Consider the following 16,524-nt stretch of genomic DNA (forward strand, 5'->3'; position numbering starts at 1 on the left):
CAAATCTTGGATGCAAGATGCATACGTGTTGATTGCTCTGTCTTTGACCCAGACTTCCTGGTCATTGCAAGGAACATTCTGAAATGGAAACCAAAAGAATTGCAGATGCTGGAGGTCTGGAGGCATCTGTCCCAGCAATTTCTGTTTTTTTGATTCTAAAATGGAGTCTGTTCTCCAAGTTGTCAGTCATTTGGAGGTTCAGCCAAAGCCCTGCAATGTTCCCATTGTCTTCACAAACAGTTGTTGTGAATGTCTGCCAAAGTTGCCACATAAAGCTGGAGATTCCTCTTGTTCAACATTTAGAGGATTCTTCACTATGCTTAGTAACTACACAATGTCAAAGTCAAGAAAGCTGTAGAATACAGTTGCTGAACATTTTTCCATAGTTTCCACTTTTATTGCTGCATAAACATTCAAAACATTTTCACTCATGTACAGTTACAAAAGGTGCACAATACCAAATTTTAATTGTTAAAATTTGTCAACGCACATACCTTGTGACAGAAAAGGGTGGGCTTTTTTTTTACAAAATATGCCAGCCCACCTGTGGTTTATGAAAGGAGCATGAAAGCTGACTGTTCATCTCCCTTATTTTAATATTCCACATTATTTAGACCATATTACTCAAAAACCTCCTCCAAAATGGTTTAAGAGAAACAAAAGAAATACCATAATATTGAGACTGTAATATAGACAGATAATGTCACTAAGTGATCATGAACTGAATTTTCATGGGAATAATTCTATAATTTCTACACTTTATAGTGCAAAATTTCATTTGTTTTGACATTTGCACATTAATTTTGGAGACATCATTTTATTGATTTAATCTTCACCAGCTGCCATGATGGGATTTGAGTTCACATCTCCTACCGCATGAGCCTGGGGTTCTGTATTAGCAATCCAATGACACTATGGTAGCAGCTCCTCCTACATTCCATCAATTTAAATGTGAATTTTGGGTCTATTCATCATTTTATTTTGAATTATATTCTGGGTTTAATCCATTGTTCCACATTGTTTAACGTGTATTTGAGAGACCTTTTTCATTACAGGCAGAAAAAAAAGTTAACACTTGAGAATCTATAAGTCTTTCTCCTACCTTTCAACTTTGTGAAGTCTCTCCTGGGGGTATATCCAACCTTTTACGGATGGCATTAACTGAGCCCAGTTGCTCCAAAGGCATTATTGTAAAATTTTAATAAAGTATCAAAGAATAAGAAAATGAACAAATTACTTTGCACCAGAAACATTCATTATACAAGTGGACTAACCAGAAAGTAATAGATTAACAGTATCTACAGGTTCAAAAACTCAATAAAGTGGTAAAGATGATAGAGTAAAGATGAAGTATTGTTTAGGATTTTAAGTACAAGACTAATCAGATGGGTTGCAATGGTCTCCATCTGGTTCAGACATACATTCTCTTGATTTGTACTCTGCTGTTCTGGGTGAACAATTCTACTGACTTACGATGTTTTGTGACAATCTAGAATTTGGAAATGACAGTCTACTATAATACTTTTCCAATTTCATTCAATACATCAACCTGATACTTATACAATAAGTGTTAAATCTAACTGCATAACAATGAATTCTTCTGATGAACGTTTAGCTGCGTCTACTGTTTAAAATTTTGGCGGCCAGGTCACATAATGTCTGAGTCCCTAAGCTTTTGCAATAATGGTTCTGGTTGTACCTCACCAAGCAAATGAAGAAAACTAAAATTCACAACAAAATTGGTGCACTGTATAAAAATGCATTTAGCAGGCCATTGGAAATCATAGTTCAGCAGTGTGATAGGGAGGAACTTTTATATGCTTAGATTACAAAAAGGAGGATACAGAAGTAATGCATCCAATGCATGATATCCCAAAGAGAGTCATATTGTATCATGATAGTCTGAAACAATGGAACTCATCTAAACACATGCCAAAATATTATTCATCATCTGGTCACTAGAAACAATTCTGATGATTTATTTCTCTAAACCATGATTTTATTGGATTTTGATAAGTGCATGTGTGATAAACAAATTCACTTGAACAATCAATAAATGATAAACGGTAATCAACATCAAACCCCAAGAGTAGCAAGAAAGCTGGTTCAAAAGATTGAAGCAAATATTCACAATAAATTATCAGGTTTGCCTTGGTAACTCAAAATGATTACACCAAATGGTGGTTTCATGAAACTTCCAGCACAACAACATAATCTGGTACTACTAAACTTTTGAGACATTCATTCTGGAATTGGTCTTCTGTGGTCTGGACTTGTATTACCGGCTTCCTGCAAAACTATGAAAACAAATGCATTAGCTAGCAGTTGCAAAGATAATTCCTAGAAAAAAAAAACCCAGCAATTGTGAAATAGCACTCATCGCGCATTATCCTGAAAATCTTCCACCACAAAACCTTTGAAAGATTTCTGCTGATGACATAGATGTAACCAACTCAAATTAACGTATTGATTGCCAAACATTAATCTTGCAGAGTAACAGTGGATTAATACTAAAGATAATTAATTATTTCCTCCAAGCACAGTTCAGAGTCTCTGGTATCTACTATTTCTTAATTACAATACAGCAGCATTTTACAATGCTGCTTTGATGGTCAGATGAGTTTATGATAAAAACAAACTGCAGACACAGGTGCGTACACACACACACACACACACACACACACAAACTTAAGGAATTCTGCTTCCACAGCTGGATGAACTTTGCCTTTTGCACTTACACTACTTTTGTATTTCCAAAGGCACAACAAACCATTGTAATAAAAGTTGTGATAAGAACAGGAGAAGAGAATCCCGTCTGGCATGCCTATTGGACCAACACTTTAGTTTGGGTTCATTGACAGAAATCTCTCAATCTCAGTACATGCTGTGGAGCTGGAGGAACACAGCAGACCAGGCAGCTAGAGGAACAGGAACGTTGCCGTTTTGGGTCGGGACCATTCTTCTGAAGACCGGTCCCCACCCAAAACATCAACTTTCCTGCTCCTCATGCCGCTTGGCTTGCTGTGCTCCTCCAGCTCCACACTTATCTCCGACTCCTGCAGTTCTTGCTATCTCTCAGTGCATGCTGTTGTTTCTTGCTGCCTTTGTGATGACTTAGCAGATCCACTGTGTGTAAACCAACTGGAGCAGGTAGGTAAGTTTTTAGAAGGAAACTAAGAATTTTGATCAATACTAGAGGACAGTCACGATCAATCAATTTAACCAGAGTCCTGGTTACAGCAGTACCATTGCTGATTGCAGGATGAGTAAGAAGCTCTTCACCATAGCCTAATGAAGACTCATATCACATTGCACAATAGTTGACAGTGGTGACGTGTCTAAACGCAATCTAGACAAAGGTGCAACTATTGTGACGACTCAGCATAAAAAGAGTTCACCTCATCCTAGCACAATGTTACAAGGGTCCTCTGTCAGCCCTCATGTCTGAGTGATGCACATTACTAGTCACACTTACTAATCCCTAAACATTGCTCCATCTCACACGTGGTCCTTCAGAAATTATAACATTATAGCAGGGGCTGTTTGTTTGAAATCTCATCTCTCAGAAAACTAAACCAATAAGCAGTCTTACTGTTTTAAGGTTAAGGAGCTGTCTCGAATAGTTCTGGAAATTTAACAGGATACAACAGCAGTAATATGAAAAGCAATTTTTCAGTAAGCGTATTTCTGGTTGATACAACTTAGGAAATTCCAAGTAGATGATTCTGATATAGGATCTTTGCTCTTCAGAATTCTTCGTGAACGCTCTGAGCGTAATTCATTAGTTTACTTCCTGTAAAGTACTCGCTGTATTTCAGGATTTCTTCTAGTTCAAGATAGTGGTCTTGATTCTCATCTGCGACAGCTATCATCTGCTTGGCCTCATTCAGGGCACTGTATTCATTCATAGGATCCATGTATTCCTGTCAATTTAATAACAGTTTATTTAATTACAGCTGCTTTCTACATGGGAGAATGAGGCATGAACATGAAAAGGCAGATTTTATTTTGTGAAAAAAGGGAAACACAATCATAATATATAGTTTTAAATATATAAATCGCAATACTCAAAAGGCTACCGACCCTCAGCTTTTTGTTCATATTTAGTGACATTAGTTTACATTTTGCGGATCTGATGACAAGCAGTGCTAGAACATAACATTTAATTCTAGTTCGTTTGTCTTCCATCTTTCTGGAGATGGGAAAGACTGTGGTAAGAGCTGGTGAAAACAGTTGAGCATCATTCTTCTCACCTGAAATCTCTTCTACAACTGATACACAGTTTTTCTTGTCTACAGACGGAAATCTCTGAAAAAATATTCTGGTGACTCTTTTTTAACCAAACATACCCTCACTTCTTCAAGTCATTATCCACATGGGGATGAATGCACTTTAACAAATACAAGTCTGTACACTTGCCTGCCATTTATGATGAGAGTATAGTCCAACTCTAACCACCTACCTTGCTGTGTCTCCTCAGTAGCTGTAGCTTCCCAGGAGTCCATCCAATTAGATTCCAACAAAAGCCACAACATATCAGCCATGGCTCAACTGGTAGCATGCACACCTCAAAACAAGGCTTGAGAGTGTAAAAAATCAAAGCTGACAAGTCAGTACAGAGATGCTGCTGCTTTGCAAAAAGATGCTATCTTTTGCATGAGATGTTAAATGGAGGCTCCATCTGTCTGGTTAAATGAATGTATAACATCCCATTGCATTCATTTGAAAAGAAGCAGTGGAATTATTTGCAGTACCTGGCCAATATTTATTCCTCTTTCAATACCACAAAAACTGAGAATCCGGTCATCATCAAATTACACAGTTTACAGAGCTTATTGTTTACTGATTGGGTGCTACATTTCCTACATTACAACAGCGACTACACTTCAGAAGTAATTCATTTGTTATAAAGTGCTTTGAAATGTCCTGTGGACATGAATGGCGCTTCATTGAATCCCTTACAGTGTGGAAAGAAGCCATTTGACCCATTGTGTCTGCACCGACTCTCCAGAGAGCACTGCACCTAGACCTAGTCTCCAACCCTAACCCTGTAACCCCACATTTCTCATGGCTATTCTACCTCGCCTACACATCCCTGGACCGTGTGGGGAAATTCAGAACAGCCATCCACATAATCTGCACATCTTTAGACTCTGGGAAAAATCTGAACTAATTGGAGGAAACCCATGCAGACATGGAGAATATGCAAACTTCACACAAATAGTTGCCCAAGAGTAGAAATGAACCTGGGTCTCTGGAGCTGTCAGGCAGCAGTGCTAATCACCGATAAGTTGTATATCATTCTCTCTTTTTAAAGAAAAAGGATTGAAGTATCAATTTCATCAAATCCCTAGACAGGAAACAGGCCATTCAGCCTATCAAGTCCATACTGATGCTCCAAAAGAATATCCTACCCAGACCCACCCCGTACCCTTTTCTTGCATTTCCCACCCTAGACATTATGGGGAATTTAGCATAGCCAATCCACCTAACCCGCACATCTTTGGACTGTGGGAGGAAACCGGAGCACCTAGAGGCGACACAGGGAGAATGTGCACACACCGCACAGACAGTTGCTGGAGGCTGGAATCGAATGTAAGTGTTAACCACTGAGCACCGTGCCGCCAAATGGTTGCAATCTCTTCAGTGTGATATGGTTCTCTGGATCATTTATGACAGCTCCTGAAGACCCAATCTGCCAGGAGACTAGTGATCTCCAAGCATCACCCAGCCTTCTGTTGTTTTACTGAGGATAGAGATGATCACCCTCAAAATCCAGCAACCGTGTCCTGCTCCTGGAACATCCGAATGCCACTGCATTTGCTGGACATTGGGCTTCTCAATCTTTCCAATAACAAACAAATCAGCATTGTGCAGACATTATGCTGGTTGAGGAAAAGGTGAATAGGCAAGATTTAGGCCAAGGGGTGCCATTCACTATTTCAACCCCTTTTAAAAACTCCAACTTGGCAACGACACAGGTTTAAGCAGTAGTGCCATCTGACAAATGCTTGTAGGTGACAACCTTTGGATGAAATAATAAATTGAGACAAGGTCTGCTCTCAAGTGGATACAAAAAGATCCCATGGCATTGATTTTAACAGCAGCAGGTGAATATTATCTGGGTGTCCAAGTCAACGTGGCCAAAAGAGATCATCTGCACATTATCACTTGCTGTTTATGGAAGTTTGCTGTATAAAAATTTGTAATGTAGGAAAGGGAATAGTCAACAGGGAAACGTGTAATGCGTATTTTGCAGAACAACTGGCGCAAGCATCGCGAGACCAAGGACAAAACGAAGCCATATCACATCACAAAAAGGAAAGTATGAGGCTTTGTACACCTGTGAATAGCAAGACTGGCCAATGCTGTATTCGCACAAGCAGAGCCTGGTGCTGGTAATAAACAGAAGTTGGATGCTGGAAGTGTCTACTGGAGTTCTGAATATTGTACATGGAAACCTGGGATACCTGTAGCAAAGAAACGGCTAGCCAAAAACATGAGTAAAATACTGTATTGTTCTAAACTGACAGAATTCCCTTCAGGCAATGGTACAAATCTCACTTTGTGCTTTCCCACAGCTGGAATAAAAGGTGCTAAACTGAAGAGGAGGAAGAAATTCTAAACACTAAAAGGTCAAAGAAAATTCAGAGGAAATATGATTGTAGAACGAATGCAAAAGTCAGCCTGGTGTTGAAAGTACAATTCCAGCAGTGGAAAGAACTAAATTGGTTGCATAGCTTTAAGAACTGGTTAGTGTGAACATTCTTGAAGGAAAGGAGCTGGAATTCAACCCAAAGAAGATCAGAGCCAAGAAGGACAGATGAACAAGGTAAGGAAAATGTGATTAATAAGCCACTTTTCACACCCTCCCCAACCAAAAAAAAGGGTAAATTCTTCAGGTACTTAATTGATTGTAACATGGTTAGGAATACACTGAAGTCACGAATGGTGCCATTTAAATGCAAATCTTTACTTTCTTTGTCATGAATTGTGACTGTGAAACACTGAATCCAACACCCTGCACTGCAGACAGGGAGAAGCAGTGTTTATTTGGAATGGATACAAAGTTGAAAACACAAAGCATGAATAGGCTCCATAAGGAGAAATTAAACTCCTGTCGCTCAGCAAAAAAAATCAAGCTATTAGCAAGAAGCCTTACCCACTTCCCTTTGCACAGGGTGAGGTATACAGAACTTCAACCACTCCTGGAAAGTAGTAAGTTCAGTTCTCAGAAACATTTTACACTGGTTTTACACTTGTGAACTTTAACCATAAAAGTCTTTTGATTAAGTTTTTTCATTTTCACCTACAATTTTCATAGTACAGAGGGCTCTCTCAAAATGTGGCTGGGCATGAAAATAAATCTGCTGGCGCATTGACGAAGCTGCAAAAATACATTTGCAGAGTTCTCCACTTCCTTTTGTTTTTGATTAAAAGAAACTGCACTTTAGACAAGCCTATTTGCTTTTTGTGGGTGATGGGGAAGTATCCGCTTATTCAACAGCTCGGCACAAGGAGGAAAACCCAATAAGTTCCATTGTGATTTGGGCCACTTAACCTCCAATACTCAACATTTTAAATATCTCTGAAAGAAAGAAAAGACTTGCATTTCTATAGCTCCCTTTACATCAATACTGGATTGATGGGAAAATTTATCCTTTCTCCTCCCCCAGAAGTACTTTTCAGGCAGTAAAGTATTTTTCTGAAGTGCTGTGAGTGTTGTAACAAAGGAAACAACAGCTAATTTGCACATAGCAATGTGATGATACTCAGGTTTTTTTTGACATTGGGCAGGAGGCTGGGAAGAACCTTTATACGCTTGGTCAAAATAGTGCATTGAAAATCCTTACATCCATGAGAGGAAAGTAGGGACTCATTTTAACTCGGTTCTGACAGTGCAGAAGTCCCTCGATATTTCTGCCATCCTTAAAATCTCAAAGGCCAGCAGGCACCTAACTTATGGATATCAAATCCTGCAGGGGCTTCTAAAAACAGCTGTATTGCCATCCACTTTCTGGCTGGTGGATAGCGTGCCCATTATAGAGTCAACAAGGCCAAATCTCTTACAAGAACTGTTGGCTTGGCTGATCTCAGGCAACTAACAAAGCTAAAAGATCAAACCTGGATCTTCTGAATCAATTTGGTTTAAATGCTACACCAAACAGTACTTTCATTCTGACAGCTGGCATTGTAGATTTTAAAGTATTTAACTGGAAGGCTAAAGAGTAACATTCAGCAGGTATCTATTTTCAGAAGTGTTTATTCACCTTGGATAGCAGTTGAGTAGGAGAGCATGCCAAAGACCAGCCCAAGCAATCACAATATCACAAGGGATTATTTTAAATTTTCACACAATAGTTGGGCTGATTCGTCAGATTTACAAAGTTCACATAGAAGTTAATCATATGATCTGGACCTTTTTTTGGTTGATCTTTACCTCATTTGTTCACATTTTGATCTATATTTGCCTAAATTGAGGTAAAGTGGGTTTCTAGAAGTTAGTAATTATTAGCACAAATCATATTTTACATAACCTATTTTTAAGAAATTATCGTTGCTAGTTACTACAGATCTGTACCCAGAGTTAAGGTTTCCAGTACTGAACATAGATCACTGCTGATCTTAAATGTAGATTGTGAGGTCGTGCAACAGGAAAGCGATACCTCAATTTTGACAGCAAAAAATAAAATATTTGAATGACGTAGCTGTTGTGTGGCTGCCAAATACTCCTTCCAATTATAAGTATATTACAAATCAACTGAGCCTAATGTTCATGTTTTCAAATGGAAGTTCGAAAGAGTGTGGTTTTGACGCTCATCAATACTAAAGGGCATTTGAACAAAATACCCACCTCCAGCTCTTCCATTGTGACAATGCCATCTCGATCAGCATCAATAACCTCCTCAAATTCCTTTCTTCTTTCCTTTACCCAATCGTCATCTATGTCTTGAGCCTCCTGGTTTTCCACTGTGCCAACTGGCAATGAAATGAATTCCGATACAGTCAATCTTTTGTCTCCATCTTGATCTGCAGAAAAGAATCCAAATCTATTAGCATTACAGTTGTCTGGGAGGAGGAAGAAAAAATAAATCAAGCGAGACACATCTTTCAAATTATGGTGTTTAATTTCAACATTCAGATTTCTCATCGTTTTTAGAAAGGTGGCACTGTGTACCTCACCAAGTTGGGCCACCATCACAAGTATTAAGACCGGCCCTGCCCTGGTATTTGGGACACTCAGTTTTCCAAAAGAGGCAACCAGAAATGCCAATGATGCTGGTGTGGCAGTCTAGCAATTCCAAGGGTTCAGTGTGCTTTTAATCTTTTGTTGAAAAGCTTTTCCACAATATCATCTCCTTACACCTTTTCCTACAGGTACCATTTCCTCTTCAATAGTAGGATTTTTTTTTGGAGTTAAGGACTTCTTGTGTCCTCTGATTCCATATTCATGTAGGTTCATGTAAATTTCATCTGCTGACAATGTGACTGTGAGACTGATCTCACTATGATAAACCTTTACAGAAACTTACAGAATGGGTTATTTAACAAAAGTTGAAAACAATAGGAAATCTTGCCACCTGGTTATCACCAGATGGTTGCTGGGAAATAATGTCAACTACTTAAAATAAATTTTAGAACTGTACAAATTCACTTCATGCTCCTGCAGAATCACATTATTGGCTCAAAGAAACGATAGAGAATATGCATTCGTAAAGAACATACTGTCCTTCAGGATGTCACAACACACTTTACAAACAATTTCTATATTGGCTGAGAGGGGAACGCTCGGACAAAGTCAAAAGGACTTGTATCTTTCTCTTCATACATTGCTATGTGATTTTTAGATTCACATGTTTCTTTGTATGACTGGGTAGCAGTTGGAGCTCCAAGTTCAGACTAACAAGCATTCAATGATTTCAATTGATGTAGTGTGTGGTCATGATAGAACAAGGAACTGATTTCTCAAGGGCAAAAGTCAAGCCTGACTTGAACTGTTTCTCATTTCCACTTGCGGAGGAAGCAGCCACATCTTCCTTCACTCTATCCCAAGCAGCTAAGGATTGTCCAATTTTTCTGTGGCGGTTAAAATCTAGGACTTCACCACTTGGGTCAGTTGCCAGGTTGTGGTTGTAATGTCAACTAGATGGGCCATAATAACATGGAGCTCGTTAGCTTGTAGGATGTGGAGTCTGCTCCAACAAAGGACAACAGGATTTCAGAAGAGTACTTTTTTTTTGAGAGAACAAGGTGTGGAGCTGGAAGAACACAGCAGGCCAAGCAGCATCAGAGTAGGAAAGCTGACATTTCGGGTCTGGACCCTTCTTTTTGAGGTTGTTTCAGCAGCAGTGTTTCTTCATCAGCTGTCAGCCAGTAGGGTCCTCTGAGGAGAAAGCTTTCCCTACAGACATTGGGAAGTTCAATAAGTGCTAGAACAAGAAACCAGTTGAGCATCCATTTAAACGAAGCAGCTAGAGACTTTGTATAAAGTCCCAAAAGAAAGATGGCATGAAAAACAATGCAGCACACCTTTAGCACTACACAGTGGTGTCATGGATTTGTCAAAATATGCATAGTCAAAGGCTCATCATACCAATGATGAGTTTGAGATCTGTAACAACCCACTCTGCTTGTTTATTAACTGCCAGACAGCAGTCAGATATCACCAGCTGAAATGAGATGTCCTGCTATATCAGAGCTCATCCTATAGATGGAGGAGCTCAATTTGCACTCTCTGCCCCCTCTAATTTATGGCTGTGTTCAGGCAATTGTGACTCTTTCAAACTCATCCATAAGCATCTCTATTTCACAAACCTTCTGATACCAATCCACATCAGTATGAATTAAACATTCCAGGCCACTTATTTCTATCCCTATTTACCATTCTTCCAGGGAACAGAAAAGCCTGATGTCTAGCAGTTGCAAGGTATAAAGAGTGTACAATAATAAAGTGAATATAGATGTAAGCATGTGCAGGCTAGCCTCAAAGGAGAGTAGTTTACCTTCATACATATCAGGGTATGCAGTCTGTGGCTCTGGAGCCACGTCTCAGGGCACATTTGGCTCCTGAGCTTGATTGATCAAACTCATTTCGATGGCTAGTAAATGGCCTTTTTAAAAAAAACTTTTACTAACTCTGAACAATACTTTCCCACAAGTACAATGAACTTGCATGCAATATTCTTTAAGATATTGTTTATAATCATTTCCCCGTTTTCATAAATATTACTGGCATTTGTGTGAAGGCTCTTAAAGATGTTGCATTTTTGACTAGATTTATTAAAAAGGGCTATTGCCAAAGGTGCTAACCCCTGATATATGCATAATGTCCACTGTTTATGCAATCTTCCAGATATAGACTTAACAATAATGCTTATCTGGAAAGTGAACACCTTGGCTTGCCTTTTCTTTCAGTTTTGTGCATTCTCTCCACATCCCTCAGACATGATGGTGACAGCATGGATGAAGTGAGAACAAGAGAGCAAGATATTAGAATGGTTACAACATAGGTGGCGGCTATTTTGCCCATCAAGTTTCTGCTTTCTGCAGGAACAAACCACTAAGTCCTACCCCTTCTAGTGATAGATAGTTATCCAATTTTCTTTTAGAGGGCAACATTGAATCTGCCTTCATCACAATATCGGGTAGTGTGTGCTTAAACCTAACCACTCACTGCATTGAAAAAAAAGTTATTCATGTTTCTGATTATTTTGCCATTTAACTTAAATCAGTGCCCTCTGGTTCTTGAACCTACAACTAGTGGGGGCTAGTTATTCTCCCCTACTTGCTCTGCCCAGATTTAGGATTATGAATACCTCCATCAAATCTTCTCAGAAGGGAGAACATCCACCATCTTCAATTTATCCACATAACTGAAGTATCTCATCCTTGGGTCTGTTCTCCTAAACCTTTTCTGCACCCCCTTTAATAATTGTACATCCTTCCTAAATTGCAGTCCCTAGAAGTCAATAATACTCTAGTTGAGACAAATCCAGCACTTTATAAACATTTATCATAAATTCCTTACTTTTAGACTCTATGCCTGCGCTTATAAAACCCAAGATCCCATAAGCCTATGAACTGCTTTCTTCATCACAAATTTTATACTCGTCATTATTTTCAAGAAAATCTTGCATCCGTTCTACAAAAGCCATTGAGCAAAGAAACATAAAAAAGAAAGCCAGACTGTGATTGGAATTTCTTGTAAATTCCAGCATCAAGCAACTAAACTCTAGTTGGAGTTTATACCTCACTTACTTAACAAATGTGTATTATTTGGCAAAATACTACCAGCCTTACATGTCAGATTCTGGCCCCCCCCCAACACATTGAATGTGTTGTCAAAAGTGCAAAATTAATTCTGATGGCAATAATTAAAACAAAACACTCATTCCTTTTAAATGGTGAAATCATTTTACCTAAATCACGAATAATCTCCTTAACCATGAATTTGAGCATTCCACGGCTGTGTTCTGGGTGAAGAAAAGCCAAAAATTCTTCTTCATTCAGGAGATGGTTTGCTGGAGGCTCATCAGCCTGAAACCACCGATCTTTCAGGTTATCCAGAAGTTCCTGAGCTGTAAATCAACAAGACAACACTTAAGTAAAAATGTACTTTTTAAGGCGAACTCTTTTTGGAGATGAACATAATTAAGTCAGAAAACACAGCATTTCCAGGTTCACTATGAGGCCAGAAAGTTATCGTACTATCACATATTACGCTTGATATTTTCATGATGTTTCAACTTGGTTGACGTCTTGCGGAATTAGCATTCCCCTCATTAAATAATGAGTTTTTCCTAACAATAACTTTAGGCAGTACAACTAAAGGTTATCCATCAGTGGCACCAGATCCTTGGCAGCCCAGAAATCAGCTAGACAAAATGGGGTGGCAAAAATGCTAATGCCTCGATTAATAATAAAACAGAAGGCAGTGTATACTGTTAACGTCATCTGGACTATCAACCCAGAGGCCGTTTAATGACCTGGGGAATGAATGCAAATCACAGGACAGACACTGATTGAATTCGAATTCAATTAATAGATAAATTGAAACTAATTATGGTGATTTTAAAGTAACAATTGATGATTAGTTTTACAAAAAGACAAATATCTGGTTCACTTATGTGCACTGGGGAAGGAAATCTTCTACCCTTACCTGGCCTTGCCTACATGCAGCTCCAGACTCTCAGTAATATGGTTGATGCTTAACTACACCTCTGAATTGACCTAGCAGCCACGCAGCAATTAGGGATGGACAGCAGATGCTGCTTTTGCTAGCAACATCAATGAAAGGATTAAAAAAATGGCAGTCCATTTTAATGCTATGCCCACTTCTCCGCTACTATTTTCAGTGCATTTTAACAGCACAAGCGTTAGAAAGGGGGACACTATTATTTGCACCTCATTACAATGATTAAAGATTATCAACTCTATTCTCTGGTTTAATATCACTGGCTGCCAAACCTGTCTTTCTGGGCTCCCTCTCTACCTATTCACATATTCCTACACGCCAAAACCATGCATATCATCACTCACCCAGTCTTCAATCACCTTTTCCTAGCTACTATCAATTCTAAAGAAGGCTCACTGGGGTCAAAGTTAACTCTGCTTCTTCTCCACTGATGCTGTGAGACCTGCTGAGTTTCTCCAGCAAATTCTACATTTGTTTCACCTTGGTTTACCACTGAAGACAGTGACAATAATCAATTAGCTGCCCACAACTGCAGATTTGCTACTCTCTATGGCAGCAGTGGATGTCTTAGTATTTACCAAGAATAACAGATGAGCACCACTAAAAGCATCTCAAGGGTAATGAGGGGTGGACAATGTGGTGGTGTATCCTTATAAATTTTTTTAAAAATCCATTTTCTTATCATGAGATTACATAGCAAGCTACTGGAATGTTGAAGTTGTCCATGTTTTTGTGTCATTCCAAGTGGCATCACAAGAGAGTGCTGTACTAACACAAGCAGCATCCTTTACCTCTTCAGCCATTCAAGTAGCATTAATTATCAAATGGAATTATCTGAAATAAAAAGGGGGAGTTCTCGCAGTGTCCGGCCCAATATTTCTCCTTTAAACATCACCACAAACAGATTGACTAGTTAAATCACCACTTTTGCTGTATGTGGAACCTGAATGCAAATTGACTTCTGCATTTCCCCATGTTGCAACAGTGACTATACTTTCAAGGTAATCCACTAGCTATAAAATAAGATGCCCAGATAGTGAGAAAGGAATTTTTAAAATGCAGGTTCTTCTCTGCAAAGAGCTTCAATAGTTACTGCTGTGCATTATGCAACTTGACTTGCATAAAAGCCACATGATAAAGTCCCTGCAAGAGGAAGGCAGCATCAGACAGTGGGGTTCTGGCAACTGATTGCTCTGATCTATGTAGAATGGTCAGCAATTACTGGAGAATATGTAAATATGCAATAAAACAGAGGATGCAGCAAGGTGGGGTTGGGAGGAAGGAAATGGAAAATCTTGCTGCATTTATCCGTTGATTTATTTATTTAATGGGATTTTTTTTGCTATGTCAAGGGCAGATTAGGATTTTTAGTCTACAATTGTCTCCATTAAAATAAGACAAATAAAGCCTGCTGGTAACGTTACTTCAATGCAGAAGTTTTGAGTCACTCAGGAAAATTTGTTGGTATGAAGCCTTGCTCCTACATATAATCATCTAAAAATTAGGTCACTGTAGATTTTCAGTTCCGGTGTGAAGTAATATATATGCATAAAATTTAAATGTAATATTTCTAATACAAAGCAAATACAGTGAGGGGACCATTCAGCTCCTGCATCTAGATTTTCACATTACGGCATCCAAAAATGTAGTTTGGGTAATCAATTTCCCTAAATCTCCCCTATTCTGCCTGGTATTAGTGGCTGATTTCAAACATCTGTCCTCATTGCCATATCGTACAGCATATTTGGAGACCACATATCTCTCTACCAGTAGTTTGGAAAAAAACAGCTGTGCAATTCGTCCCCCTTTGCATTCTTACCCTGAAACCCACCAAGCCTCCCTGAATAGCACCTTTCAAGCCCACAACATCTACCCCACCTTAGAAGGGCAAGAGCAGATGCATCTCCACCTGTAAGCTCTGCTCCAAGCCACATATAAACCTGACTTGGAAAATGCTCCCTTCACGGTTGCTGGAACTTTGGTTGTAGCCTAACAAGAGTATTATAAAGCTGAGGAAGATTTTGTTTTGTACTCCATACCTCTATTTATGAAGTGCAGGTTCACATATGGCTTCACTAACTGCATTCTTGATATGTCCATTCATCTTCAAAAGGGTGATTTACATTTCAGCAGCCCTTAAATTCCAGCACACCCTTTAAAATTGTGCTGTAGTCCATATTGCCTCTGACTATCCCTTCTCTCAAAATACATCACCTGAAACTTCTCTACATTGAATTCCATCTACTACATGTCTACCCATCCTGTTCGGCTAGACTAGACTAGCCATGTCCTGTTACTTACAAGCACAAGACCATTTAGCCCATTGAGCTGTCTCTGTCAATTAGCAAGATCATGGCTGATTGACTTGTGCTTCAAACTTCATATTTCCAATCATTCCTGATAACATTTGATGCCATTGCCCCAACAAGAATCTATCTTGAATTTAAAAAATATTCAATGGCTCCACCTCGACCACCTTCTAAGACAGAATTCCAAAGTTGCACAGCCTCAGGAAAAGAAAACTTCTCATCTGTCCCAAAAAAAGGTGATCACTAGTTTTGAAACAGTACACCCTAGTTCTGGGCTCACAAGAGAAAACATTTGTCCAAAGTTCACCTTATAAAGGCCAGTTTCAGGTGACTCAGATCATCCTGTTTGTCAATCCAATATTTGTAGATTTTGCATTTTACTCTGTTACAAAATATAATTGGCTGTGATTTTGGAAGAACTGCAGTTGTCCAGGCACTGATCCTGAGGAAACACCACTGTTTCCATCCTTCAATTGCGAAAACATCCAGTTACAATGACTTGTTGCTTTCTGTCTTATTTTTCAATTTAGTGTATACTGGCTTCAATTTTGTTAACAGCTTTTCATATGACATTCAGTGAAACACTTTAACATCTATAAAGACATCATCCACCACATTACCTTTCTAAATGAAAGGTAGCTGGATGTGGGAAGTCAGTTTAACGTCAATGACTTGGGTGGTAAATTGAACCAGTTGAGTATTAAATCTGAAAGGTAGCTGTATAAAGGAATAAGTAAACGACATCAAAATGGGGATGATTGTCAATCATTTAGGCACATTTTGTTTTGCTTTTCACTTCCTCAAAACAAAGTGTTGGTGCATTTCCACAAGGTCTTCAATAAAACCCTTCCCTAGTACAAAACCTAAAGCAATAAAATCAAGACTAGAATTTTGTTTGAAATGAACAGTTGACTGTAGGAATGACGGCATCAGGGACAGAGTTGGAGGAAGGAGGAAATATTAAATGGAATGCCTCACGACATGATGTTTGAGCCCTTACTGTTTCTAATCTACAAAAGT

General features: G+C 38.9%; 1 protein-coding gene across 2 annotated transcripts in view; it reads right to left on the reverse strand.

The window, feature by feature from the left end:
- Window positions 1-365: 365 nt before the first annotated feature.
- The window catches only part of sdf4 (stromal cell derived factor 4), a 61,818-nt gene continuing 45,659 nt past the window's right edge, over window positions 366-16,524 (reverse strand). The window contains exons 4-7 of one of the 2 annotated variants that reach the window (XR_007250483.2): window positions 12,420-12,578; window positions 8,855-9,030; window positions 3,593-3,923; window positions 366-2,297 (exon numbers count right to left, since the gene is read on the reverse strand). Coding sequence is in view for 1 of the 2 variants with exons in the window: in XM_048561345.2 (XP_048417302.1) it covers window positions 3,747-3,923; window positions 8,855-9,030; window positions 12,420-12,578 (512 nt within the window). In the remaining variant the exon portion in view is untranslated. Of the gene's footprint in view, window positions 3,924-8,854; window positions 9,031-12,419; window positions 12,579-16,524 lie in introns of both variants that reach the window. The other variant, XM_048561345.2, reaches the window with a different exon arrangement.

Source organism: Stegostoma tigrinum, chromosome 28 (assembly GCF_030684315.1).
Source record: "Stegostoma tigrinum isolate sSteTig4 chromosome 28, sSteTig4.hap1, whole genome shotgun sequence".
Taxonomy (NCBI): Eukaryota; Metazoa; Chordata; class Chondrichthyes; order Orectolobiformes; family Stegostomatidae; genus Stegostoma; species Stegostoma tigrinum.